The sequence below is a fragment of the Maniola hyperantus genome, chromosome 28 (assembly GCF_902806685.2).
Source record: "Maniola hyperantus chromosome 28, iAphHyp1.2, whole genome shotgun sequence".
Taxonomy (NCBI): Eukaryota; Metazoa; Arthropoda; class Insecta; order Lepidoptera; family Nymphalidae; genus Maniola; species Maniola hyperantus.
This window is the reverse complement of record NC_048563.1, coordinates 6,014,234-6,041,810: the sequence shown is the minus strand read 5'-3', so window position 1 is coordinate 6,041,810 and position 27,577 is coordinate 6,014,234. Positions and strand designations below refer to the sequence as shown.

The following is a 27,577-nucleotide window of genomic DNA, read 5'->3' as shown; positions in this document are numbered from 1 at the left end:
GTAGCCTGTAGGTTTCTTGACAGACAGACAGACAACAAAGTGATCCTATAAGGGTTCCGTTTTTCCTTTGGAGGTACGGAACCCTAAAAGTAATGCAACAAAGCGGTACCTGTGCGGCGCGTCCAGCGGGCGCTGCGGCAGCTCGCGCCGCGCGCGCCCGCGCCCGCTCTCTGACACAACAAAACAATTTACTTCACTTATGTTTTTTGATAAAAATATACCATCAGGTACTGGTTGCTCGAAACTTCAGTCTAGTGCTGACGTCACTAAAATGGCGGCCACGCGCATTAGCAATTTGCGGGACTTATGACAAAATTAATACGTTTTTCTTACACATAACTTGGGCTAAACATAACCCAGGTGGGTCTACGCTGGACGAACCGAGCACGAGCCAAACACAATTCGTGTAGTACAAGCCTCGAACGAGCATTCCGTTCGTGCTCGGCTGCGTTCCGCCTGTCGTCGGTTTTTTGACGAACACAAAGGGATTTGCTTCGCGTTCGTTGTAGGTTCGTTGGACGTCCACACTTGACGCCGCGAACGACTCCGCTTGTGCTTCGCTCGTGCTCGGTTCGTCCAGCGTAGACCCACCTGGGTTATGTTTGGCCCAAGTTATGTGTAAAAAAAACGTTTTCATTGTCATAAGTCCCGCAATGCTAATGCGCATGGCCGCCATTTTAGTGACGTCAGCACTAGACTGAAGTTTCGAGCAACCAGTACCTGATGGTACATTTTTAATTTGACTGACGTCAAAATGACGTCACGTGAAAAAATCACGTCGATCCGTTGCTCCTTTGCGATGTCATTGAAAGACAAACCAACAAACAAACACACTTTCACATAATTTATAAAATGGATACTGATTAAATTAAATATAGAATATTCACATTTTGTGACTCTCGCCAAACTGGTGGGTCTATCTCTGTACCAAATTTCGTTAAAATCGGTTGAGCCGTGAAAAGCAAGCAGACAGACAGACAGACACACTTTCGCATTCATAATATACGTATAGCAGGACAGAAGCGCACCCGAATCGGGGTTCCCACTGAAACCAGCGCTGTATGTTTCTGTACTTGTGCAAGGCATATAGCATTTATGCTGAATGGGAACCTTTTTAAAAAAAATAGAGATAGCGAGCAAACGAACAGGCGGGTCACCTGATGTTAAGTGATTACCGCCGCCCATGAACATTTGCAGCACCAGAGGAATCGCCGATGCGTTGCCGGCCTTTTAGGAATTAGTTGGCCCGCCCCTTGAATAACCCCATGTTGTAACGTAGTGGGAACACCGTGATGGGAGTTGGTTCCACAGTTAGCACGTGCGTGGAAGGATCTGGCGCAGCGGACGGACGAGGTGCAGCAGACAGCAGACGCGCAGGTGGTGAGGGTGAAATTCCTTACGATGGCGCGCGGTGCGGTAGTTTTTTTTTTCGGGTTGTGCCACACATGACAGTCTATTCCGGCGCTTCTTCTGCTTGAGGTCTTTTGAGTTTACAGGCGCCGGGATGACCCAACAAGGTCTAACTGGTAATGTGTGGCACAGCTTTAAAAAATAAACGTTTTTTCTTTGTTTGTTTACCCAGCGAGGCGCCGCCCGACGCGCAGCGCAGCGAGCCCGAGCCCGACCTGCAAACAAACAATACGACATTGCAATCAAACAAAACCTTCATTTGCTACAATCCGCTGAAACAGGTCCAATCAAAATTTGAGCCTCAATAGCTCAACGGGTAAAGGAGTGGACTGAAAACCGAAAGGTCGACGGTTCAAACCCCGCCCGTTGCACTATTGTCGTACCTACTCCTAGCACAAGCCTGCCGCTTAGTTGGAGAGGAAAGGGAAATATTAGTCATTTAACATGGCTAATATTCTTTAAAAAAAAAAAAAATCTGTATGCACCGCCCGCCCTCCCACTGCTAAACAAGCAGGAAAGCAACACGCACCACCACCACCACGCAGCACCACACAAATCCCAAACACAAAATCTGGTGTCGGGGTGAAACTTGCGTCGAGTGTGTTATGTGATAGATTAAATTATCTTTTATTTTTAGTATATTTTGTGGTATTACGGTATTGACAAGTCAGTTTTTACTTTTTTGTAAAATAAATTATAATTTCTAAAATTCCTCTGATCTGGTCTTGTGGGAGACTTCGGCCGTGGCTAGTGTGGGTTACCTGAGCTTCAGGCGGTCGCTGGTGAGTGGGATCTGCTCCTTGCTGATGATGACCTTTGGGATGACCTTCCGTTGCACTTAACTGCACTGATTTTATTAAAGGGAGTTTCGATAGCAAGATTGTTTAGCGATAATATGTACACGTCATAGGTTAATTTTGCACTTTTTATAGGTACCTATTTTGCTTGACGGTTTGTTCAGATCACTTATTTTAGCGGATTAATTAGCGTTTATTTATTAGTTGCGGTTTTCACTTGATTTCGCGAGTTTACACACTTTTTGAACTTTTATCGTGTTAAAACGGTAGCGGAGCGGAGCGGGTGTTATAAATTGCGTGGCACATTCGTTGTGCAAAACAGGAGCGGTTTTCAGCGTGCGTAAGCGCCAGAATGCGGAAGCGGACTGAAGGGGAATTTGAAAGGAAATGTCATTGCGTACATGTTTATGTGTGAGCTTGAATGTGCGTATGTGTGTATATAATAGATTATTTGCAAATATAATAAATGGCGTAAACAACTCCCCCGGCCTAGAGGCAAGCCTCTAAACAGAACGAAAAGCGTGATAAAATTAAAGCGTAAAAAAAAAAAATTAAGAATTAAAATTAATTAATAGAGTTAGTAGAATTAATAGCAGCCTATTGAGAAGGTAGAGGGCATATCCGTACTACTGGTCTGATGTAGTTTCCGGAACGCGTTCTAACTTTGACTGCTCGAATTACACTGTCTTTCCCTGGATAGAGTTCTTCTATAACTCCTAAAGGCCAGCAAAGGGGATGAACGTTAGAATCTTTGATAACAACAACAGCTCCAAGACCTACAGGATTGGAGGGAGTATTCCATTTCTGTCTGTGTTGTAGAGAAGTTAAATATTTTTGGCTCCAACGTTTCCAGAAAGAACAAGTGATTTTAGTTAGTAATTGATAGCGGGATAAGCGGCTGTCGGGAATATCTGATAAATCCTCGACAGGTAAATATTTTGCGGGAGTGAGATTGAGAAAATGGTTAGGCGTTAGCGCGGAAAGATCTGACGGATCAGAACTTAGAGTACATAATGGTCTTCTATTTAATAAGTTTTCAATTTGAACTAGAACTGTATTCAATTCTTCATAAGTAAGGATTTGTGTCCCTATAACTTTATACAAATGAGTTTTCACACAGCGAACGTTAATTTCGCTACGGCCGTTGAAATGAGGGCCATAAGGTGGACTATGCTTAAACTGAATACGATGTTCTGCGAGACGATTCTCTATGAAATTTTTATGAGCATTGGACTGTATGAGAGTGTAAATTTCATTTAATTTGCGTTTAGCTCCAAAAAAGGTAGTAGCTCCATCGCTGTAAACCAGACTTACTGGACCTTTGCGTGCGTTTAGTCTCAGAAAAGCAGCGAGAAATAAGTCTGAACTGAGGTCTGAGACTAATTCTAGGTGTACTGCCTTGGTAGTCATGCAAGTAAATATGCAGACGTACGCTTTATGACTTTTAATACCTCGACGGCGAATGTGTGTTACGAAAAAAGGTCCCATGTAGTCCACAGCGGTGTGAACAAAGGCTTTAACTTGCGCTACTCTAAAGGCGGGCAACTCTCCCATTTGTGGAAAAGTAGATTGAGGGTTTACGCGAAAACAAATATTGCATTTGTGTACACGTTGGCGAATCAAGTTTCTGGCTGCAATGATCCAGAACTTCTGTCTAAGTAACGCGAGTAATAACGCGGGCCCTGTATGCAAATTAGTGATATGATAATAATCTACTATCAGCTGAGTAATGCGGTCTTTAGAAGGTAATATTATTGGGTGCTTTTGCCCAAAATTTAATTGTGAGTTGCTTAAACGACCACCAACTCTGATGATGTCGTCTGTGAGAAACGGGTTAAGTTTTAACATTGATTTAGAGCAAAGTTTATTATTTTTAAGAGCGTGAATATCTTGAGAGAAATGTTTATTTTGAACATAGCGAATTACATACATTTCTGCAAAATCAAGATCTGAAACTGTAATAGAACCGCGTGATTTCAAGAGTTTAGAGAATCTTAATATGTAAACCATGGTGCGCAGTAATTTAGACCAGCTAGAAGAGCGTTCGGCTAAATTTTCAATGGGATGTTGAGCGTCAGAAACAGAGGTTTCAACTGCTAAAACAGTAGTTTTTGATTCTTCAAGATCTTCATTGTGAGCGTTTACTTGAAAAGGCGTAATGGGCCATTTCGATAAAGGATGCGTCGTCCATTGAGGAGAGTTGAACCAGAGTTTTCGTTCTAATAATTCTTTTGGCGTGATTGGACGAGATATTATGTCAGCGGGATTTTCGCATCCATTGACGTGAAACCAATGTTCAGAAGGTAATTTTGAATTTATTTCTGTAATTCTATTAGCGACGAATGTGTGGAATTTATATGCGTTAAATTTAATTGAAAATAATGTTTTTCAATATCTGCGGTTAGTGCGAATGAGAATAATCGTAGATTTATTAAGAGTTCAAATATATTATTCTGTAAGTTAGGACCTACATATAATAAATCATTAAGCGATTTTCCGGATGTAGTCCGACTGGAAGCGTTAAGAACAATGCGAGTCTTAGAAGTCTGCTTATCAGGGCGATAAACAGCTCTGTGCGGAATATAATAACAATTTATATCGCGTGAAGGATTATCTACTTTTGTGAGATAACCTTTGTCAATGTATGACTGAATGGTTGCGTTATAATCTTTTCGAAGAGCGGGATTAGCGTTTAATTTCTTCTCTAATTGAAGAAGGCGGTGTTTGGCAATCGAGTACGAGTCGCCAAGTTTAGCGGGGTCATCTTTAAAGGGTAAATGAACAGTATATCGACCTGTTTCATCGCGTGAGTAAGTATCTTTAAAGATGCGTTCACATGCCTCATCGTCTGGGCTTATGTGAATTTTATTAGGTACGTTTTCTAATGACCAAAAGCGTTCAGTAATTTCTTCGAGCGAAAGTGCGTCTACATTACATAAAAATGTTTTATCAGCGTTAGAGTGGTGAGTTGAGTGGCGAGGTTCACAATCCGCTTTCCCCATGAGAATGTAACCTAGCGTGCTTTGAATTGCGACAACAGAAGAATTAGGTGAGACTACTTTGTCACATCCAATTAAAAATGGAAACAATTCGTTGCCTATCAGGCAATCGATTGGTCCAGGAGTGTGATAACTATCGTCAGCCATTGGTAATGAATGCAAAAATTTCAACTGGGAGACATCGATGTGAGCGTTAGGTAAGTGGTCGGTAATTGTGTCTATAACCCTAGCGGTAATAGTATAAAAACAGCGTGGATCAAAGCGAGAATAAATTTTAAAAGTTACAAATCCCAGTGATGTACTTTCTGTTTGACCAATGCCTTTTACAACTGACGGAGCGAATATAATTTTTAAATTTAAACGTTGGCAACATTCTTTTGATATAAAATTAGTCATTGAACCTGTATCTAAAAATAAGCGGATAGGGTATTGCGTATTGTTACTATATACATGCACTGTGGCGGTAGGTAAAAGTACGGTCGTATTTTTTAAATAATTGCCCGAGGACGTGGTCACCGACAGTGCTAATTCGGTAGGACTAGTTGTTTGAGTGTGAGACGCGGGGGGCGGTGCTGTAATTTTTGGTAAATCACTAGATCTCTCGTTCTGCGGTAGCGGCGGCATCGGAGCGCTGCTATTATTCGCACCATAGCGGTTCTGTGAGTATGAGGGGGCTTGCGACTGTGAGGTCCCAGGTTCGTACCTAGATCTAGAAAAAGAGCTACATAAAAGGCTGTGATGTGAGCTAGATGCACAATTTCCACACCTTCCCTGGCTTTTACAGCGGAATTTTAAGTGAAAACCTAGGCAGAATTCACAAAATCTATTTTTCCTCACTATATCTAGTCTAGTTTTTGCGTCTTGGCTTTTAAAAACCTCACACTTATAGAGCGGATGAGCGTTTTGATTTTTGCATATAATGCAAGTGCGTTGAGTATTTTGCGAATTTAAATTATAATTATTGTTGCCGACTGTACTTGTATACGTTTGAGTTTGCGATTTAGGTTTGTAAGAAATAGGTTTTTTATTGGGAGTTTGATGAACTTGAGTGCTTCGCAAAGTTTGAATCTTTAGTTGTTCTTTTAAAAATGTATTTAAATCAGAAAAAGTAGGAATTTCAATGTGTTTATGCGTCTGTTCAAACAATGAAACAGTTTCCTTACTTAATTTCGAGAGTGCGATATGCGTTATCATAAAATCTGACAAATTCTTAATAGGTAAACGTGTCAAAGCTGCTTGCGCAGAGCAGAATTGATCAACAAAGGATTCGAGCGGTTGATTTTGTTTACAATTTAATATTGTATCAATATATTGAGCTGCCTGTACCCTCGTGTCTTGATACTTTTCTAATAATGCGTTCCATATAATAAGATAGTTTTCAGATGTAGGCGGGATTCCTGAACAGACTAAGAGCGCCTTATCAGTTAAACAACTAATCAAGTATTGAACCTTCTGTATGTCAGAGAGTCTGTTGTTATTATGAATAAGATTCACAAAATTTTCATAAAAAATAGTCCATTTTGCAGGATTGCCATCAAAGGTTTTTAAATCTAGCGGAGGTAACTTTTTGTTTAACAAACTGTATTGATTATCATACTGAGACAAAGTGGTGGACTCAGTCTTAATCTCATTAAACGTATATTGTATTTGACAGTATAAAGTATCAAACGCGCCAAGAGCGGAGTAGTTCGGAACATACTTAGGGTCAGAGTTCAAATAGGCTGAAATTAATTCATCTAAATTCGTAGTAAAATCTAGACGTAATTTCTCCAAAGATTGAATGCGGGACATGAAAGTCGTTCTGTGTGCGTGGTCACTCACCTTAAGTGACAAATCATAAATTTGCTGAACTGATTGAAATAAAAATTCCTTTTTTGCTTCCAATTTAACGATTTCTACATTAGTCGATTCCTTTGTCTTAGCCATTTTGACTTTTGATATACGATAGTAAGCGTTATTTCAAGCGAATAAGGTCGATTATAATTATGGATCAAAGAATAATTTATCGAACGGAATGCAGGTAGAATTAAAAAAACAACTTAAAACCTAAAATACTGAGAAATATACGTAAATAATTATATATAATGCGTTAATATAATATAATGCGATGATCTGATCACAAATATGCGTAAATATACAAAATTTTTGTATATTTTTTAATAAATTCGGTACTCGATGTATGAAGCGTGATTCGATTCTTACTTATGAAATAAGTATTGGAATATATAAATAGCGTTTTCAGTGTTTTGTTGTAAGTGTTTTTTGAGGGAATATGGAAGGTTTAAAGGTCAAACGGGATAGTTAGGGAACAGATTGGATCCAGGACGATGGGAACAAAAGGATCGGATCCCGGTCGATGGAACAAAAGGATTAAATCCGGTCGATGGAACCACAAGGATTGTGGGTTACCTGAGCTTCAGGCGGTCGCTGGTGAGTGGGATCTGCTCCTTGCTGATGATGACCTTTGGGATGACCTTCCGTTGCACTTAACTGCACTGATTTTATTAAAGGGAGTTTCGATAGCAAGATTGTTTAGCGATAATATGTACACGTCATAGGTTAATTTTGCACTTTTTATAGGTACCTATTTTGCTTGACGGTTTGTTCAGATCACTTATTTTAGCGGATTAATTAGCGTTTATTTATTAGTTGCGGTTTTCACTTGATTTCGCGAGTTTACACACTTTTTGAACTTTTATCGTGTTAAAACGGTAGCGGAGCGGAGCGGGTGTTATAAATTGCGTGGCACATTCGTTGTGCAAAACAGGAGCGGTTTTCAGCGTGCGTAAGCGCCAGAATGCGGAAGCGGACTGAAGGGGAATTTGAAAGGAAATGTCATTGCGTACATGTTTATGTGTGAGCTTGAATGTGCGTATGTGTGTATATAATAGATTATTTGCAAATATAATAAATGGCGTAAACAGCTAGTTACCACCCTACCGGCAAAGCCGTGCCGCCAAGCGATTTAGCGTTTCGGCACGTGCCGTGTAGAAACCAAGGTTTAAGAAAAATTGCCATACTCCTTCCAAGTTACCTTGCTTTCATCTTAGACCGCACCATCACTTACTACCAGGTGAGATTGCAGTCATAGGCTAACTAGTATCCGAATAAAATAAAAGATTACGATGTGTCGGTGACCACTCACCGGCAGCACTCGTCGTCGAGGTCGCTGCGCGCCGCACTGTGCGAGCCGCCGCGTCGGTCCCACTCGTCACTGTCCCTGACACACGGACATACATTTTTATCCATACTGTAAGCATTACTCACAAAGGGCATTATATAATGGGTCATCCCTAGGAGTAGGGAAGTATTTCTCCCCCACCTCTCCTCATATCCACCTCATCTCCCCTCATCTACCCCTACATTTAGCCCATCTCCTCCCTTATAATAACTGACATTTGACTTGAATTATATTATATTAATTGACATACTAATCCATGCTAATATTATAAATGCGAAAGTGTGTCTGTCTGTCTGCTAGCTTTTCACGGCCCAACAGTTTAACCGATTTTGATGAAATCTTTAGTTTACGTCCCGTGGAAGGGGACATAGGCTACTTTTTATTCCGTAAAATCAAAGAGTTCCCCCGGGATTTTTAAAACCTAAATCCACGCGGACGAAGTCAAGTCCGGTGGGTCTCGCGTCGTCGCTTGGGCCTAGTGATTCAGTGGAAGAAGTTTTTATTTCCGCTGTTTTCATCAACAGATGGCGCTAAAGTGAATTGTGTGTCGCCAAGCGAGACCATTGTGTATCTTGTACACAGGATAGCTCCTGTAACTTAGCTTGACACATACAATGTGTCACACCTTAGCCTAAAGGTTACGAGTCCAATGTAAAGGTGCTCACCGATCGTCGGGCGCATCGGGCGCGTCGCGCTCGGCGAGCAGCAGCTCGGCGCACGCGTCGGGCAGCGAGCGCTCGCGAACAGCACGTAACGCGATCTGCAAACAGCAAAGTGTCCACAATCCACATTTATATATATATATATATATATAATTTTTTAAATCATTAAAGGCGCACGCTTGATCACGATCACACCTGATGGAAAGTAATGATTTAACCTAAGGATTTATTTCTACTATCACCCTTTCGGTACGGAACCCTAACAAAACCGGTCAAGTGCGAGTCGGACTCGTACACGAAGGGTTCTCTACCATCGTAAAAGATATAACATTTTTATGTGCTACACTGCAAGTCAATTATGGACAGCGCCATCTAGGATTCAGACTAATTACCTACTTGTTTGAGAACACAATTTTTTTTGATGTAACCATAAATTCACGGTTTTCGAATTCTTTCCTTTCCTACCTGCCAAATTTCATGATTCTAGATCTAGGCCAACGGGAAGTAGGTACTATAGTAGTCAAATCAGCGACTTTATATCAACGTCAAAACGCTTGCTTAGTAAGTGAGCTTGTATGAAATGCTGTGAATCATAAACATTTGACGTAATTTGGCGAACTTTTTAATTAAATCAATAATTTAGCAATAATGCTTAGCAAACTTAAAACTAGCAGTGGACTTGGATTTTACGAATTTTGGAAGACCCCCTATTTAATAATTCCTAAGATTTTATTTTTATTTTTGACATTGGCACCATCCCAATAATCGACAGACACGATAGGTAGACAACGAAGTGATCCTTTAAGGGTTCCTTCTTTCCTTTTGAGATACTGAACCCTAAAATAGGCCCTTTGTAGCCTTTACCGAGGTTTATCTGTTTGGTTATCGGTTAATTACCTGCCTCTAGATATTTCTTCTAGGAAATACCTTACCGATAGATAGCGCCGTGTCCTGTTCAACATAAATACAATGAATACTGTGAGCAAACTAAATAGCAAAGGACCCGTTACTTCGGCGGGCAGGGAGCAACTAAACTGCTCACGCTAGAACTGCTAACCTGTCTCCGCACGGTGCGCGTGTCGGCCGCGTGCAGCGCCAACGCGCGCGCGGCGGGCGGCGACGCGCGCAGCTCCGCGACGCGCGCGCGCAGCGACGCCAGCACGCGCGCGGACACGCACGCGCGCACGCCCTCCGTGCTCACCGCCTCGCCTGTGGGCACATTCATTGAATTTATATACCAATTTATTGAAAATAACTTTATATACATATAAAAATTGCGGACCGGCAAGAATCGAACCCGCGTCTCCTGGGATCGCACCCGACGCTCTGACCACGAAGCTACGACACGCTTGCTGCCGATCTCCCAGCGACCGGTTGGTTGTGTCTTGAAACTTCTTTATATCTAAGTCCAGATTGCAGAAAACTCCGCTAGTGCGAGTACTGTCGCCGGTACATTTGTTCGGGACTACGTCATGAAATGTTATCGATTGAATAGCGCCATCTAGTTGCAATTGTGACAACCGCCACAGGCCGAATCGCGGGAGGGCGCCCGTTCGGTACTTGCTCTTGGCGTTTTCCCGGGGCGCCTTCTTGACTCCCTACAAACTATTGTATGTCTCCTCCTTGTCCCTTAAGCTCACTCTCCCCCTTGGGGGCTACGTCACTAGCACGGCTGAGATCCCCGCTGCTGCTCCTATCGCCTCTTATAAAGGCGGAACAACTTGGCACCGTGAGGGGGGACACGCGGGGACCTGCGTCATGTGAATGGGGAGAAAGACTCAAGAGGCCTCTCATGGCGCCATTAGAGCTCCCCGGTAGTCGGTCGAGCGGTACTCACCGTCGGCGTCGCTGGGCGCCGCGTGCGCGCACTTGGCCGCGGCCACCATGTACAGCGTGTCGGGGATGCGGTGCGCGTAGCGCTGCCGCCGCGCGCGCGCCAGCTCCACCTCCGGCACCGCCTGGTCCTCCAGCAGGGCCTGCAGGCAGTGTCACGAAATACGGTTAGTTTCACCTGTGCTCACAGGTGTCCGGCGATGTTTGAACCGGCGACCTTTCGGTTTTCAGTCCACTCCTTTAACCGTCGAGCTATCGAGGCTCTAACTTTTAAGTTACGTGTAAAGAAGTTTCACTTCAAAAATCAATTGGTTTACCTTGATCTCATCGAGGTAGGGCAGGAAGCACCGGGGGGAGCGGAAGGCGCCGCGCCCGAGCCACGCGTCCGCCGACGAGCCCTGCTCCAGGTGGGGCGGCGCCGTGATGATGCCCCGTCTGATGGCCTGCCGACAACATTACAGGGTTACTACATAATCATGTGGCGGTTGCCACAGTTGCAACTAGATGGCGCTATTCAATCGATAACATTTCATGACGCAGTCCCGAACAATATGCACCGCCGACAGTACTCGCACTAACGGAGTTTTCTGCAATCTGGACTATTTATTTATTTATTTATTTTTTATTTAGACAAAACGAAAAGTGAACAATTTACACCACACTTTTAGACCAAAGCACTAGATAAAAAGCCGAGATTGGTGTTGGCAGTTGCAGCCCAAATAGACCGTAGTCTGTGACTATATACAGAAGTTTCAAGACACAACTGTCGGTCCAGCTGGCGCTACCGAGCACAACCAACCGCTCGGTGGGAGAACTGCCTTTGGAACAGTCGAGCCTGCACACCGCTCCCGGCACCCGTACAGTATTTTGAGAGAAGATCTAAGTTCAATAGTAAGCCGGCGATGGCTCGGAGACGACTAGTAGGTATGTCACCTGCTGCAACACATCGCAGTCGGGCGGCAGGTGCTCCAGCCGCAGCAGCGGCACCAGCGCCGCCACGGTCTCGCGCAGCGCCGCGTCGGCCGGCGCGCGGCGCCCACGCGCGCGGGCCGCGCGGCGCGCAGACTGCGTGTGCCACACCACGTTCGGCTCTGTGGAACGAGTGCCTATCAATACCCATATTATAAACTAGCTGATGCCCGCGACTTCGGACGCGTGGATTTAGGTCTTAAAATTCCCGTGGGAACTTTTGATAGTTGAACACCTGGAGAGTGACATAGGCTACTTTTTATTCCGGAAAATCAGAAAATTAACTTTTGTATACACAATATATTCGGTAATAAATTAAATATTTTTTTTACTTTTTAGTCGTTGTAAGGTATTGAAGTCGGGTTTTTATTTTTTATTTCACAATTTTAGTGGTCCCATGTATTAAAATATGCTATACTTGGTTAAAAATCTACTGTTTACTAAGCTGTTACACTGATCGCGAGCAATTTACTCTTATCCGTTGAGGAGTTCCGTTATCTATCTTGGATGATGCTTTTACCTGTATTTTGGTATTTCGTCAACCGTTTGCAGGCGAATTATAAGAAAGTATGTTAGCAATAAGTAGCGGCGTGTTCTGCTCAGTCTATCGGGTTTAATGACACAAAAGTTCACCAATAAATGACAGATTTATTAAATTCTCTAGTTAAAAGGTTACAACACAAGTTAGATAAATACTATGAACAGTATCAGCGGCGGGCAGGGAGCAACTGACGGCTCACGCTAGTTCTACAAAATAAGCCCCGTGTGGCGAAATGCTAGCGTCAGTAGCAAGTTACCTGCGGCGTGCGGCTGCGGCTGCGGCTGCGGCTGCGCGGCGCGCTCCGCCCAGCGCAGCACGCTGCGCAGCGCCTGCGCCTCGCTCGCCTGCAGGAAGGGCGACGCGAGCGCGGCGGCGAGCGGCGCGCGCGGCAGCCGTGCGGCCGCCGCCGACGACATTATCGCGGGGAACTCGTCGCGCAGGAACCGCATCGCTTGTCTGCCACACCACGTTATGACGTCAGCAGCAAGTTACCTGCGGCGTGCGGCTGCGGCTGCGGCTGCGGCTGCGCGGCGCGCTCCGCCCAGCGCAGCACGCTGCGCAGCGCCTGCGCCTCGCTCGCCTGCAGGAAGGGCGACGCGAGCGCGGCGGCGAGCGGCGCGCGCGGCAGCCGTGCGGCCGCCGCCGACGACATTATCGCGGGGAACTCGTCGCGCAGGAACCGCATCGCTTGTCTGCCACACCACGTTATGACGTCAGCAGCAAGTTACCTGCGGCGTGCGGCTGCGGCTGCGGCTGCGGCTGCGCGGCGCGCTCCGCCCAGCGCAGCACGCTGCGCAGCGCCTGCGCCTCGCTCGCCTGCAGGAAGGGCGACGCGAGCGCGGCGGCGAGCGGCGCGCGCGGCAGCCGTGCGGCCGCCGCCGACGACATTATCGCGGGGAACTCGTCGCGCAGGAACCGCATCGCTTGTCTGCCACACCACGTTATGACGTCAGCAGCAAGTTACCTGCGGCGTGCGGCTGCGGCTGCGGCTGCGGCTGCGCGGCGCGCTCCGCCCAGCGCAGCACGCTGCGCAGCGCCTGCGCCTCGCTCGCCTGCAGGAAGGGCGACGCGAGCGCGGCGGCGAGCGGCGCGCGCGGCAGCCGTGCGGCCGCCGCCGACGACATTATCGCGGGGAACTCGTCGCGCAGGAACCGCATCGCTTGTCTGCCACACCACGTTATGACGTCAGCAGCAAGTTACCTGCGGCGTGCGGCTGCGGCTGCGGCTGCGGCTGCGGCTGCGCGGCGCGCTCCGCCCAGCGCAGCACGCTGCGCAGCGCCTGCGCCTCGCTCGCCTGCAGGAAGGGCGACGCGAGCGCGGCGGCGAGCGGCGCGCGCGGCAGCCGTGCGGCCGCCGCCGACGACATTATCGCGGGGAACTCGTCGCGCAGGAACCGCATCGCTTGTCTGCCACACCACGTTATGACGTCAGCAGCAAGTTACCTGCGGCGTGCGGCTGCGGCTGCGGCTGCGGCTGCGCGGCGCGCTCCGCCCAGCGCAGCACGCTGCGCAGCGCCTGCGCCTCGCTCGCCTGCAGGAAGGGCGACGCGAGCGCGGCGGCGAGCGGCGCGCGCGGCAGCCGTGCGGCCGCCGCCGACGACATTATCGCGGGGAACTCGTCGCGCAGGAACCGCATCGCTTGTCTGCCACACCACGTTATGACGTCAGCAGCAAGTTACCTGCGGCGTGCGGCTGCGGCTGCGGCTGCGGCTGCGCGGCGCGCTCCGCCCAGCGCAGCACGCTGCGCAGCGCCTGCGCCTCGCTCGCCTGCAGGAAGGGCGACGCGAGCGCGGCGGCGAGCGGCGCGCGCGGCAGCCGTGCGGCCGCCGCCGACGACATTATCGCGGGGAACTCGTCGCGCAGGAACCGCATCGCTTGTCTGCCACACCACGTTATGACGTCAGAAATCAACGCACAGCCTAAACCGCAGCTCTCAGAAACATTCAAATTGGATTCTTTGTAAAGAGTAGGTATCCACTAAGAAAGGATTTATCGAAATTTCACCCCTAAATAGGGGGTAAATAGGGAGTAAAAGTTTGTATGAAAGTCCGTCATTTTTCAAATTATTTTCATGAAAATTAATATTTGGGTTTTGGTTACAAAAGGAAAAATACGTAGGTAATCGTTCAAAGTTTCGCTCACCGATGTAGCCAAGCGCTGGCGTGGGGGGCGGAGGCCCACCGCAGCACCCGCGGCAAGGTGTCCGCCGACAGGGCTCTCGCGGCCGCGTCCTCGCAGCCCTGCGCCACTATGGGCATCTCGAGAAACCTGCAAACACAAACATCTACTTAAAAAACCGGCCAAGTCAGGCTCGCGCACCGAGGGTTCCGTGCTACAGTCGCGCTTTTTCGAAATTTTTTCACGATAAACCAAAAACTATGATGCATAAAACTAAATAAAAATCTATTTTAGAATGTACAGGTAACCCTTTCATATGATACCCCACTTGCTTTGAAAGTGGAAAATACTAATTATTTGTTGATGAAAACATTTTAATTTTTTTTTGTGATATAAGCACAAATTCAGTTTTCAGATTTTTCCCAAACTCACGGTTTTCGGAATTTTTCCCTTCGCTTGTGCTATAAGACATTGATTGCTACGGGAAAACGACCACAAAAAATAACGTGAAAAAATCCTACATTTTGTAAAAGTTTACGATATATTGCAAATAACTAACAAATACATATGACTGACGCTAGAGGTCAACGAACATTGCATAACTAGGCCCCTCGGAGTCAATGCCGCGTCGTAGGCGGGGCATTGACCCGAGTCTTGCACGAGTTACGTAAGCGGCAACCAGAAGGATTTTTGAAGAAAACGAAGATGGGCTTTTACTTAATTTATTCTTAGACCCTTACATTTTAACCTAACGTCTGCACTCTGCACCGAGGTGAGATGCGGAGTTTTACATTGTGACGACCTAAATCTAATCTAATGTAACCTAACTAAGAGACTGCGTCGAGGTGTGACGACAGACTGCCCCTCTAGTAATATTTTTGGAGCCGGTGCCAATTAGCCGCACGAACCGTCTATCTACTCTTCATAGTGTTTTGCGACTCCACATTGGCACAATAACTCTTGTATACATAATATATTAGGTAATAAATTAAATTATTTTTTAACTTTTTAGTGTTGGTGGTTATTATTATATGTACGTCCCGCAAATTGCTAATGCGCGTGGCCGCCAATTTAGTGACATCAGCACTTTTTTTTTTTTTTAAGAATATTAGCCATATTAAATGACTAATATTCCCCTTTCCTCTCCAATTAAGCTTCAGGCTTGTGCTAGGAGTAGGTACGACAATAGTGCAACGGGCGGGATTTGAACCGTCGACCTTTCGGTTTTCAGTCCACTCCTATACCGGTTGAGCTATTGAGGCTTCGAAGTGGGTTTTTTTTTTTTTTTGAAATTTTTTATTCTTCACATCTCTCGCTTGGTTTAGATACCTTAATATTAAAATGTAGCTAAATCCCAATTAGTTGGAGTGACGTGTGGCAACGAGGTAATATCTTGCTGACGGCGCGGTGGACTCATGACCTCCAAAGATGGTTTGCTGCGCAAGTGACTTGAACTAGGTTACCGTTAGGACATGTAACACACGCTATACATTGCGGAGGCAGATGGTTATTGGCATAGGATTGTGTTGCTGCACGTCACCTCGCGATCTCGTACAGCTGGAAGGCGTCGTCCAGCTGTGCGGCGCCGCGCGCGCCCCGCAGCTGCAACAACACCACACGACACTACAGCGGTGCTGACACCGACGAGTCAAAGTCAAAGTCAAATGATTTATTCAAAATCTATATATATAAAAGGAAAAGGTGACTGACTGACTGACTGACTGACTGACTGACTGATCTATCAACGCACAGCTCAAACTACTGGACGGATCGGGCTGAAATTTGGCATGCAGATAGCTATTATGACGTAGGCGTCCGCTAAGAAAGGATTTTTGAAAATTCAACACCTAAGGGGGTGAAATAGGGTTTTGAAATTTTGTAGTCCACGCGGACGAAGTCGCGAGCATAAGCTAGTAGGTAATAAATTACTCGTATTGATGGTCTGGTAAGGTGTTACATTTGTAAAATATAGTGGTGATAATTATTATTACGCAAACTTAAAACTAAAGCTACGAGTAAAGTAAAGTAAAATATGCTTTATTGTACACCAAAACAAAAACAATAGACATATAACAAATACAGCATGTACAATAGGCGGCCTTATCGCTAAAATAGCGATCTCTTCCAGGCAACCTTAGGGTAGAGGATATTATAAAAATTAAAGAAAGCGGAAGGGGTGTACTAATTAAATAAAGTAAATACACATATGTATATATATATATATATATATATATATATATAAATGAAAATACAACAGTAAATAAGAGAGGAATAGACGAGTGACAGACAGGAATAGACGAGAGACAACGCTCTACTAAGCCGAAATCTCATTCTAAAGGCCGATGTACATTATTTTATGCCGGCTACTATGTTATAGTACACGACAGGTCGAGATGGCAATCGGAGAGGGGACGCCCCGCACACCCCCCGCGCTAACCCGGTGCGGGCGAGCGCGGGTGTGCGGGACGTCCCCCCGCCTCATCTCCACCGGTCGCGTAGTATACACTACGACGGCCTCGTGAACGCTGTGGCAGTATCAGTATCGTCCCGGGTTCGATTCCCGGCAAGGGAAATCTGAAATTTTATAATTTCTAAATTTTTTCTGGAGGCTTCGGCCGTGGCTAATTACCAGCCTACCGGCAAAGCCGTGCCGCCAAGCGATTTACCGTTCCGGTACGATGCCGTGTAGAAATCCAAGGTTTAATAAAAACTGTCATACCACTTCCAGGTTAGCCCACTTCCATCTTTGACTGTATCATCACTTACCATCAGGTGAGATCACAGTCAAGGGCTAACTTGTACCTCAAGAATCACTACCCGTAATATTATAAATGCGAAAGTGTGTTGGTTTGTCCTTCAATCACGTTGCAACGGTGCAACGAATTGACGTGATTTTTTTACATGGGTACAGATAAAGACCTGGAGAGTGACAAGGGCTTCTATCTCGGAAAATCAAAGAGTTCCCACGGGATTTTTAAAACCCGAAATCCACGCGGACAAAGTCGCGGGCATCAGCTAATAGCTAACATTTGGCAGATGTCGATCAAGGATCAGACCGAGAGCTTCCTCACTCTAGTTCACTCTGCCGACACTGTAAAGCTGTACACTCACCGTGCCGCCGCTGCCGGCGCTGTTGGTGGAGGACGGCGATGACGAGCTCCTGCTGATGAGGCTCAGGTCCACCTGGAAGAGAGTGGTCACACACATTGTGATTTGTTGAAAATGTAACAGACAGATCAACAAATCATTTCGCATTAATAGTATTTATTTATTAGTAACTAACTAATCCGCGTGGACTACACCAATTTCAACCCCCTATTTCACCCCTTTAGGGGTTGAATTTTTAAAAATCCTTTCTTAGCGGATGTCTACGTCATAATAGCTATCTGCATGCCAAATTTCAGCCGGATCCGTCCAGTAGTTTGAGCTGTGCGTTAATAGATCAGTCAGTCAGTCACCTTTTCCTTTTATATATTTAGAAAATGGATGGAAAGACGTCACGATCCTCAGCAATGGGGAATACCGTACAGAGAGCGACATAGAGATAAATCGCATACTGCGCAGGTACAAGGTCAACCGACCACCTCCCATGGCCCCACCAACTCCCTACCATAATATAATATAATCAGATATTCACATCCGCATCCGCAAATGCGGTATATCCGCATCAATTAATGCGGAGCTTTTACGAATGTAGATTCTATTTTTTTAAAGCCATTTTAAATGACTTATATCGTCTCCAACTAAGCGTCAAGCTAGTGCTAGGAGTAGGTACGACAATAGTGCATCGGGTGGGGTTTGAACCGGGGACCTTTCGGTTTTCAGTCCACTCAATTTGCAGCAAGTAACGACCAGCAAAGAAAGTTTGCGGGGCCGAAGTGACGCGTGTTGCTGGGTGATGTTTTCGTTCGCTAACTGACCAATCACAATGACTGTACAATGGTTCCCAACAGGGGTGTTACCCATAGAGCAGAAACAAAGAGGAGTTGGCCTAAGCAACTGTGCACTGTGATTTTCAACTAGGTCCTGACGTCATCACTGTGGGCGGGGCCTTAGTTAGTATGCTGTCTGCGTTCGTCAGGTTCACATATATTGAGACTCGTATTATCGGTGTGTTTTCGCGTTTTTAAGAACAAAAGGATGAAGTGTTGTGTTTTATCGTGTCAAAGTTATTCAGACAGACGTTCTGATGCTATGAATGGTATCACATTTCATTTGTAAGTAATTTTATACGTAATTTCTACACTTATTGACATCTAGTGTGAGATAGCTGAACTATGTAGTGACATCAATATATCGATGTTAGGTCGCTAAGCGAGTAGTTTTGCTACTAACCCGCAGATGGAAAATTGAGAAGTGGGCGGCGTTCCACAACCCCTCACCCCGCAAAATGTCACTCGATATTTCATAGGGAAATCTTAATACAACATCTCCTCTTTGTTTCTGCTCTATGGGTGTTACCAGTGGCGTGCAGCTCATAGAAGCATAAACGCACTGCTTACCCTCATTGTAAGAAATCAATGCTTATTTTTCATTATAACCTGCCGTAAAATAAGTTCATACCTAAATGCATACCCTGGCTTGAACTCCTGTGCACGCCACTGGGTGTTACGGACATTCGCATCCGCAAATGCGGAACATTCGCATTCATTCAGACATGTGAACTTCCCCGGGATGTAAGCTAGCCTGTACCAAAGTGCTCGGAGTACCGGTACGCACCTGGTCGGTGTAGGCGGCGTGCAGCAACGCGCGCGCGAAGCGACGCGGCAGCACCTTCTCGTCCACGCACACTGCGCCCGCGCTCACGCCCGCGCCCGCCCCGCGCCGCGACATCACGCTCCTGTGGACCCGGGGTCACCACCGTAGTAGTAGTGTCGGAGTACCTGGTCGGTGTAGGCGGCGTGCAGCAACGCGCGCGCGAAGCGACGCGGCAGCACCTTCTCGTCCACGCACACTGCGCCCGCGCTCACGCCCGCGCCCGCCCCGCGCCGCGACATCACGCTCCTGTGGACCCGGGGTCACCACCGTAGTAGTAGTGTCGGAGTACCTGGTCGGTGTAGGCGGCGTGCAGCAACGCGCGCGCGAAGCGACGCGGCAGCACCTTCTCGTCCACGCACACTGCGCCCGCGCTCACGCCCGCGCCCGCCCCGCGCCGCGACATCACGCTCCTGTGGACCCGGGGTCACCACCGTAGTAGTAGTGTCGGAGTACCTGGTCGGTGTAGGCGGCGTGCAGCAACGCGCGCGCGAAGCGACGCGGCAGCACCTTCTCGTCCACGCACACTGCGCCCGCGCTCACGCCCGCGCCCGCCCCGCGCCGCGACATCACGCTCCTGTGGACCCGGGGTCACCACCGTAGTAGTAGTGTCGGAGTACCTGGTCGGTGTAGGCGGCGTGCAGCAACGCGCGCGCGAAGCGACGCGGCAGCACCTTCTCGTCCACGCACACTGCGCCCGCGCTCACGCCCGCGCCCGCCCCGCGCCGCGACATCACGCTCCTGTGGACCCGGGGTCGCCACCATCAGTTCCACAAGTGGACAAATGATCAACAGAGTTTTTATTTTTAGGGTTCCATGTTGGTTATAAATGTTACTAGTATAAACTAAGCCTAATATGTTTTATCTGTAAGCACGTAAGAAAAAGGCTTGTAGCCAGAGCCGCAAAACGGTGTTTAAAAAATGTGATTTGGCAATCTGTGTTGCCCTCTCTCTCTTGCGTTCTCTTCTCTCAATCTCTCAGCTAAAGACTAGCCGCTCTCCATTGTACTATTGTTCTAAAGTGTTCCTTATAAATTAAATCCCTGTCGATCAGCATATTTCCTTTTATTTCTATATAACCCTTCATTCCATACCTCAAAAGGGAAAAAAGAAACCCTTCTGCTATCACTTTGTTGTCTGTCTGTCCGTCTGTCTGTCAAGAAAACCTATAAGGTACTTCCCGTTGTCGAAATCGCCTAATTAATCGTGCTATGTACCCGTCTTATAACGAAATCCCGCAACCTATTTTGGACTTGCCTTTACACAAGTTTAAAAAATTTATGAAAAGTATGCTCCTGAAAAAAGCATATTACATAATTGAAGATTATCTAAATGATAAAAGAGCGTGGATTTGACTGCAGCTCGTTCCAGCAACGCACAAGACTGCAAATACTTTTCTTATACATGGCATAATAATGGCACCGATTCTAAGCACACCCTAATTTTAGAGTATTCGCACCCTCTTCTTACTATTGTAATATGAAAGGGACAGAAGCAGTTTGACATTTCTAAATTTAATTTTTAGATGGTAAAACCCGTGATTTTACTCACTCGCGAACCTACTGTTTAATTTTGTATTGTGCACTAAAATTTAGTCGTTAAATGTGAAACCCATGTTCCGTTCCTTTTTTAGCATTAGTAAAAAAAAAAGGATGTGCACATACTCTTAATTTAGTTTAGAGAGAGACTAGAGAATCGGGGCCATTGTATATCAATTAATATTTGAAAAGAGCAACCGCCGAGTTTCTTACTGGTTCTTCTCGGTAGGAAAGGCATTCCGAATCAGTGGGAGATGCATCCGACGATCCAAAAATACTTGTAAAAGTTTAATTGGATTAAAAATATTTTTATTTTATTTTATACTAGCTTATGCTCGCGACTTCGTCCGCGTGGACTACACAAATTTCAAACCCCTATTTCACCCCCTTAGGGGTTGAATTTTCCAAAATCCTTTCTTAGCGGACGCCTACGTCATAATAGCTATCTGCATGCCAAAGGAGATCGCCCGTGAACGGGCCCTCTTTTGTGGTATCGTGTCAAAACTTAAATTATTTTTTTAAAAAATGTGTTATTTTTTTACGATTATGTTTTATTACGACTTTTTTTCACTTTATTATTGAAAATATCCACAATTACAGTTAGAATCGTAGACATGCATTTATTTTGAAGAAGTATTAATTAAATATAACCTCAATATCAGCAATATAAAAAATAGGATTTCTTTATAACCTGGGTGAATAAATAGAAATCGTTTGCAGAATATAAAGAGAAAATTAGTTGTCTACAAAATAAAATTAAAACCATGGTGACATAACAATTATATTAGGGGGGGCCCAAAGCTCCTAAGAAAATGGGCAATCTCCTTTCAGCCCGATCCGCCCAGTAGTTTGAGCTGTGCGTTAATAGATCAGTCAGTCAGTCAGTCAGTCAGTCACCTTTTCCTTTTATATATTTATTATAGAAGACAATACAATATATCGGTAAACCACGAAATAAGTTTAAATCATAATTATGCGCGTCACCTGAAGAACCTGGACCTGGCCGCCAGCAGCAGGCGGTGGCACGGCAGCTCCAGCGCGCTGCGGAACCCGTACGAGCTGGCCGCCGCGCCCTCCGCCCACGACAGCCGCGCGTCGCACAGCTCGCCTGCACAGTGCACAACACGCCGCATGTAGGCTTCCTCATCAACCAATACACGTCCACTGTTGGACATAGCTCTCTCGTACGGACTTCCACACGCTTCTGTTAGGCGGTACGAAGTTCGCCGGGTCAGCTAGTTTTTTTTTTTTTTTTTTTTTTAAAGAATACTAGCTTATGCTCGCGACTTCGTCCGCGTGGACTACACAAATTTCAAACCCCTATTTCATCCCCCTAGGGGTTGAATTTTTAAAAATCCTTTCTAAGGGGATGCCTACGTCATAATAGCTACCTGCATGCCAAATTTCAGCGCGATCCGTCCAGTAGTTTGAGCTGTGCGTTGATAGATCAGTCAGTCAGTCAGTCAGTCACCTTTTCCTTTTATATATTTAGATTAGCCATTTTTTTAAATGACTAATATTCCCCTTTCCTCTCCAACTAAGCGTAAAGCTTGTGCTAGGAGTAGGTACGACAATAGTGCAACGGGCGGGGTTTGAACCGTCGACCTTTCAGTTTTCAGTCCACTCCTATACCGGTTGAGCTATTGAGGCTATAGTTGCAAATAAAACATCTGACTGACGTCTAGAGTCAATGCCGCGTCGTAGGCGGGGCATTGACCCGAGTTTTGCACGCTGTACATTGCGGGTTTGAAAAATACTAAACCACTAAAACTACAAGACGAGGCAAATGGTTTTTGGTTTTGTAGCAGAGAGAACTAATAGACAAGAGACGAATTGTCAAAGTCATACTTATGTGTTACCTGTCAAGTGTCAACGTCATTCTCCTTGGTTGTAATTAATTACTAAGTTAATCCAAGTGTTAAATACTAAAATAAACCCTGATAATCTCAAGAATCATTATTTTATTTATTAAAACATTACAGGTTTGTGTTTAGGTAGTACAACAATAACGCTAAGTTTTTGCTAGCGTTTTGGTTACACCCTGTATAGTATCTTCTTTCGTATCAAACCATTTTTGACGACATCAGCAACTTACCCGTAGTCGAAATTTCGCGGACATGTACGAAGCGATTTGCCTCCTCGTTTCTGATAATATAGCCCGGTTTTCGACGACGTGAGCAACTCACCCGAGTCGAGCAGGTATCTCATGTCGCGATGCAACGCGTCGACGCAGAAGCCCAGCATGTCGCCCAGACGACGCAGCCGCGCGGCGTCCACGCGGCTCGCGACGCCGCACGAGCAGCCGCGACGCACTGCAACGTCACAGGCACGCTCATGTCAACTAGACGTTGAAACTAGATCTATATATAGTGTACTTTGATTTTCCGAAATAAAAAACCGGCCAAGTGCGAGTCAGACTCGCGCACCGCAATAGTTTTTGATTTATCGTGCAAATTGTCGAAAAAATAAGACTGTAGTACGGAACCCTCGGTGCGCGAGCCTGACTCACACTTGGCCATTGTTTGTCTCTGTCATTTATATGGGACTAGCTTATGCTCGCGACTTCGTCCGCGTGGACTACAAAATTTCAAACCCCTATTTCACCCCCTTAGGAGTTGAATTTTCAAAAATCCTTTCTTAGCGGATGCCTACGTCATAATAGCTATCTGCATGCCAAATTTCATCCCGATCCGTCCAGTAGTTTGAGCTGTGCGTTGATAGATCAGTCAGTCAGTCATTCAGTCAGTCAGTCACCTTTTCCTTTTATATATATAGAAGATTACGCAACAGAGAGAGGCTGAGAGAGCGCTATACTAACTTCTCTCCGTGGTGTAGTATGTACAGTGTATAAAAGCGCTTACGTGTGGAGTTCTCGACACTGATGATGTCCAAATCAGCATCCGTGTTCATGCCTCTCTCCCAGCCTGCCCAGCCTGCAACCAACATATCATCATCATCATCAACCCTTCAAGTCGGGCTTACTTTGGCTAACCACGTGAGTCCAGCCAGTATTAACTATATTTCTAACAAGATGATCCTCCGCGTGGAATGACTACACAAACTTGTAGTCCCCCTACTTCACCCCCTTAGGGGTTGAATTTTCAAAAATCCTTTCTTAGCGGATGCCTACGTCATAATAGCTGTCTGCATGGCCAGCCCGAACCGTCCAGTAGTTTGAGCTCTGCGTTCATAGATCAGTCAGTCAATCGGTCAGTCACCTTTTCCTTTTATATATTTAGACTAGATGATGCCCGCGACTTCGTCCGCGTGGACTAGTGCTAGGAGTAGGTACGGTAATGTGCAAGGGGCCCACCGGGTTTGAACCGCCAACCTTTTGGAATTCAGTCCGCTCCATAACCATTGACCTATTGAGGCTCTAATTTGATTTGAGTTGAATTTTGGATTTCTTAAGACGTCACTCACCAGCACAAGCGTCGCAGGTGGCTAGGCGAGGCGCGGCCGAACCCGCGTACAGCGCGAGCAGCACCGCGTCGGCCTCCGCCCGCGACAGCGAGCCACCCACGCCCTCCAGCGGCACGCGAACACAACTGAAACAAGGTCAAAGCTGAGCTATCATGACATGATACCCCTAAGTAATTATACATACAAAATGATTGGACGCTGGAAAGGGGTCACGACTAGGTATGCAACGATATATCGGAGAAACCGATAAATATCGATATATCGAAGCCTAAAATATCGCTAATTATCAATATCAACGAAAAGCCGATATCGATATCGAATAAACTGAATAATATCGTAACAAAATATAGAAATTACCCACTTAAATTAATAAAATAACAAATTAAAAACCGAATAATTAAATGCTGTTACTTGCAACACTGTCAGTCTAAAAAGGTTGATTGGCAGACTGATTAAAAAAACATTGATTGGTATCTGCATGTCTTAAATCTGTGGTGAGTGTGGTGACGCGGACGGCGCCACGGAATGCGTCCTAGTGATTCGTGCTAGAAGTAAGCAACACATTGATTTTATTTACAAAATTTTTGATTAGGTATTCAGATAAATTAACCTAAAAAATACCCAATAAAAATATAGTGCGACGCGCCGCGTCGCGGCGACGGTACCGATGGCGCTTCGGCTGTTGTCGGCGGTAGCCGAGCTTGGGCGAAGGGGGGCGCGCTGGCGTGTGGGACGTCAGTCTGATCGAGCGCACGTGACAGTTTGCTTATTCCGTTAAGAAATTATTGTAATGATTTGTATAAGTACAGAGTGTGACACAATTAATTATTGTAAATACAGAGATTCTCCTGCAATACAGTGTGTGATTTAATAATAGATAATTTTATAGCGTACTAGACCGATATATCGAAATATCGATATGTATCGATATCGATATTTTTGTAAGTCACGACCCTCAGCATTGAGGAGTATGAGACAGTAGTTACTTGGGGTATCTCTGCAGCAGGTCTCGGAAGTAAGTGCACCTCGCTGCCAGGATGACGCGATGCGCCGGCAGAGACCAGCTGCTGCCCACTACCTCCACGTCGCACCACCAGCTGTGGGCAACATGTATGGGCATTAGTAACATGTGCATCTATCTGTTTAGTTGTCACGCAGGCAATGTGAATATAGTATACGGGGTATGAGGCGGGGGACGCCCCGCACACCCATGCAGCCCCCGCGCTAACCCGGTACGGCGTGCGGGTGTGCGGGGCGTCCCGCCATGAGTCTGGCATGGAGCCTCTTGAGCAAACCTCAAGCTGATTAGATACCCATTAGCCTTTCCAGCTGGGTATCGGACTTCCTGAATGGACAATCATTCTGAGTAGTCTTCGATGGCTCCTCGTCTGATCTAATGGCGATAAATACTGGTGTGCCTCAGGGAGCATTTCTCTCCCCCACACTTCTTCTGGTGCACATTGATGATCTGCTGAAACCCCAGCATCTTTAGGTATGCAGATGACAGCACTGTTACCATGGTGAAGCTCTTCACTTGATATATTGAAGGCTTTCGAACATGTCTGTCACAAGAGTTTCTTAAGCAAGCTTGCAGCTTATGGGATTTCCATTGGGCTTTGCAACTGGGTATCAGAGTTCCCGAGCGGATGATCTCGGCCTGGAATGTGACATACTCACCGGTCCCGATAGAGCGCGGCGAGGTCTGCGTGCAGCGCCGGCGCCGGCTCGCGAGCCAGCTCGGCCTGCGTGGCCAGGTCGCGCAGCGCGGCGCCCGCCTCCAGCTCCTCGCACAGCAGGAACACCTCCGCCAGCCGCCACGAGCTCACCACCGAGCGGATGATCTCGGCCTGGAATGTGACATACTCACCGGTCCCGATAGAGCGCGGCGAGGTCTGCGTGCAGCGCCGGCGCCGGCTCGCGAGCCAGCTCGGCCTGCGTGGCCAGGTCGCGCAGCGCGGCGCCCGCCTCCAGCTCCTCGCACAGCAGGAACACCTCCGCCAGCCGCCACGAGCTCACCACCGAGCGGATGATCTCGGCCTGGAATGTGACATACTCACCGGTCCCGATAGAGCGCGGCGAGGTCTGCGTGCAGCGCCGGCGCCGGCTCGCGAGCCAGCTCGGCCTGCGTGGCCAGGTCGCGCAGCGCGGCGCCCGCCTCCAGCTCCTCGCACAGCAGGAACACCTCCGCCAGCCGCCACGAGCTCACCACCGAGCGGATGATCTCGGCCTGGAATGTGACATACTCACCGGTCCCGATAGAGCGCGGCGAGGTCTGCGTGCAGCGCCGGCGCCGGCTCGCGAGCCAGCTCGGCCTGCGTGGCCAGGTCGCGCAGCGCGGCGCCCGCCTCCAGCTCCTCGCACAGCAGGAACACCTCCGCCAGCCGCCACGAGCTCACCACCGAGCGGATGATCTCGGCCTGGAATGTGACATACTCACCGGTCCCGATAGAGCGCGGCGAGGTCTGCGTGCAGCGCCGGCGCCGGCTCGCGAGCCAGCTCGGCCTGCGTGGCCAGGTCGCGCAGCGCGGCGCCCGCCTCCAGCTCCTCGCACAGCAGGAACACCTCCGCCAGCCGCCACGAGCTCACCACCGAGCGGATGATCTCGGCCTGGAATGTGACATACTCACCGGTCCCGATAGAGCGCGGCGAGGTCTGCGTGCAGCGCCGGCGCCGGCTCGCGAGCCAGCTCGGCCTGCGTGGCCAGGTCGCGCAGCGCGGCGCCCGCCTCCAGCTCCTCGCACAGCAGGAACACCTCCGCCAGCCGCCACGAGCTCACCACCGAGCGGATGATCTCGGCCTGGAATGTGACATACTCACCGGTCCCGATAGAGCGCGGCGAGGTCTGCGTGCAGCGCCGGCGCCGGCTCGCGAGCCAGCTCGGCCTGCGTGGCCAGGTCGCGCAGCGCGGCGCCCGCCTCCAGCTCCTCGCACAGCAGGAACACCTCCGCCAGCCGCCACGAGCTCACCACCGAGCGGATGATCTCGGCCTGGAATGTGACATACTCACCGGTCCCGATAGAGCGCGGCGAGGTCTGCGTGCAGCGCCGGCGCCGGCTCGCGAGCCAGCTCGGCCTGCGTGGCCAGGTCGCGCAGCGCGGCGCCCGCCTCCAGCTCCTCGCACAGCAGGAACACCTCCGCCAGCCGCCACGAGCTCACCACCGAGCGGATGATCTCGGCCTGGAATGTGACATACTCACCGGTCCCGATAGAGCGCGGCGAGGTCTGCGTGCAGCGCCGGCGCCGGCTCGCGAGCCAGCTCGGCCTGCGTGGCCAGGTCGCGCAGCGCGGCGCCCGCCTCCAGCTCCTCGCACAGCAGGAACACCTCCGCCAGCCGCCACGAGCTCACCACCGA

The 27,577-nt window shown here is 47.6% G+C and overlaps 1 protein-coding gene across 1 annotated transcript in view; it reads right to left on the bottom strand.

The window, feature by feature from the left end:
• Nucleotides 1-27,577, bottom strand: part of LOC117995024 (uncharacterized) — a 50,526-nt gene that overhangs the window by 8,288 nt on the left and 14,661 nt on the right. The window contains 35 exon segments of the mRNA XM_069508133.1: nt 110-170; nt 1,579-1,625; nt 8,352-8,426; nt 9,053-9,147; nt 10,107-10,258; nt 10,887-11,025; nt 11,200-11,325; nt 11,816-11,973; nt 12,649-12,843; nt 12,885-13,079; nt 13,121-13,315; nt 13,357-13,551; nt 13,593-13,793; nt 13,835-14,029; nt 14,071-14,270; nt 14,534-14,659; nt 16,050-16,111; nt 17,621-17,692; nt 19,229-19,349; nt 19,510-19,677; nt 19,838-20,005; nt 21,787-21,910; nt 22,989-23,114; nt 23,664-23,735; nt 24,226-24,350; nt 25,212-25,322; nt 25,903-26,072; nt 26,122-26,236; nt 26,283-26,426; nt 26,473-26,616; nt 26,663-26,806; nt 26,853-26,996; nt 27,043-27,186; nt 27,233-27,376; nt 27,423-27,566. Of these exon segments, the coding sequence (XP_069364234.1) occupies nt 110-170; nt 1,579-1,625; nt 8,352-8,426; nt 9,053-9,147; nt 10,107-10,258; nt 10,887-11,025; nt 11,200-11,325; nt 11,816-11,973; nt 12,649-12,843; nt 12,885-13,079; nt 13,121-13,315; nt 13,357-13,551; nt 13,593-13,793; nt 13,835-14,029; nt 14,071-14,270; nt 14,534-14,659; nt 16,050-16,111; nt 17,621-17,692; nt 19,229-19,349; nt 19,510-19,677; nt 19,838-20,005; nt 21,787-21,910; nt 22,989-23,114; nt 23,664-23,735; nt 24,226-24,350; nt 25,212-25,322; nt 25,903-26,072; nt 26,122-26,236; nt 26,283-26,426; nt 26,473-26,616; nt 26,663-26,806; nt 26,853-26,996; nt 27,043-27,186; nt 27,233-27,376; nt 27,423-27,566 (4,797 nt within the window).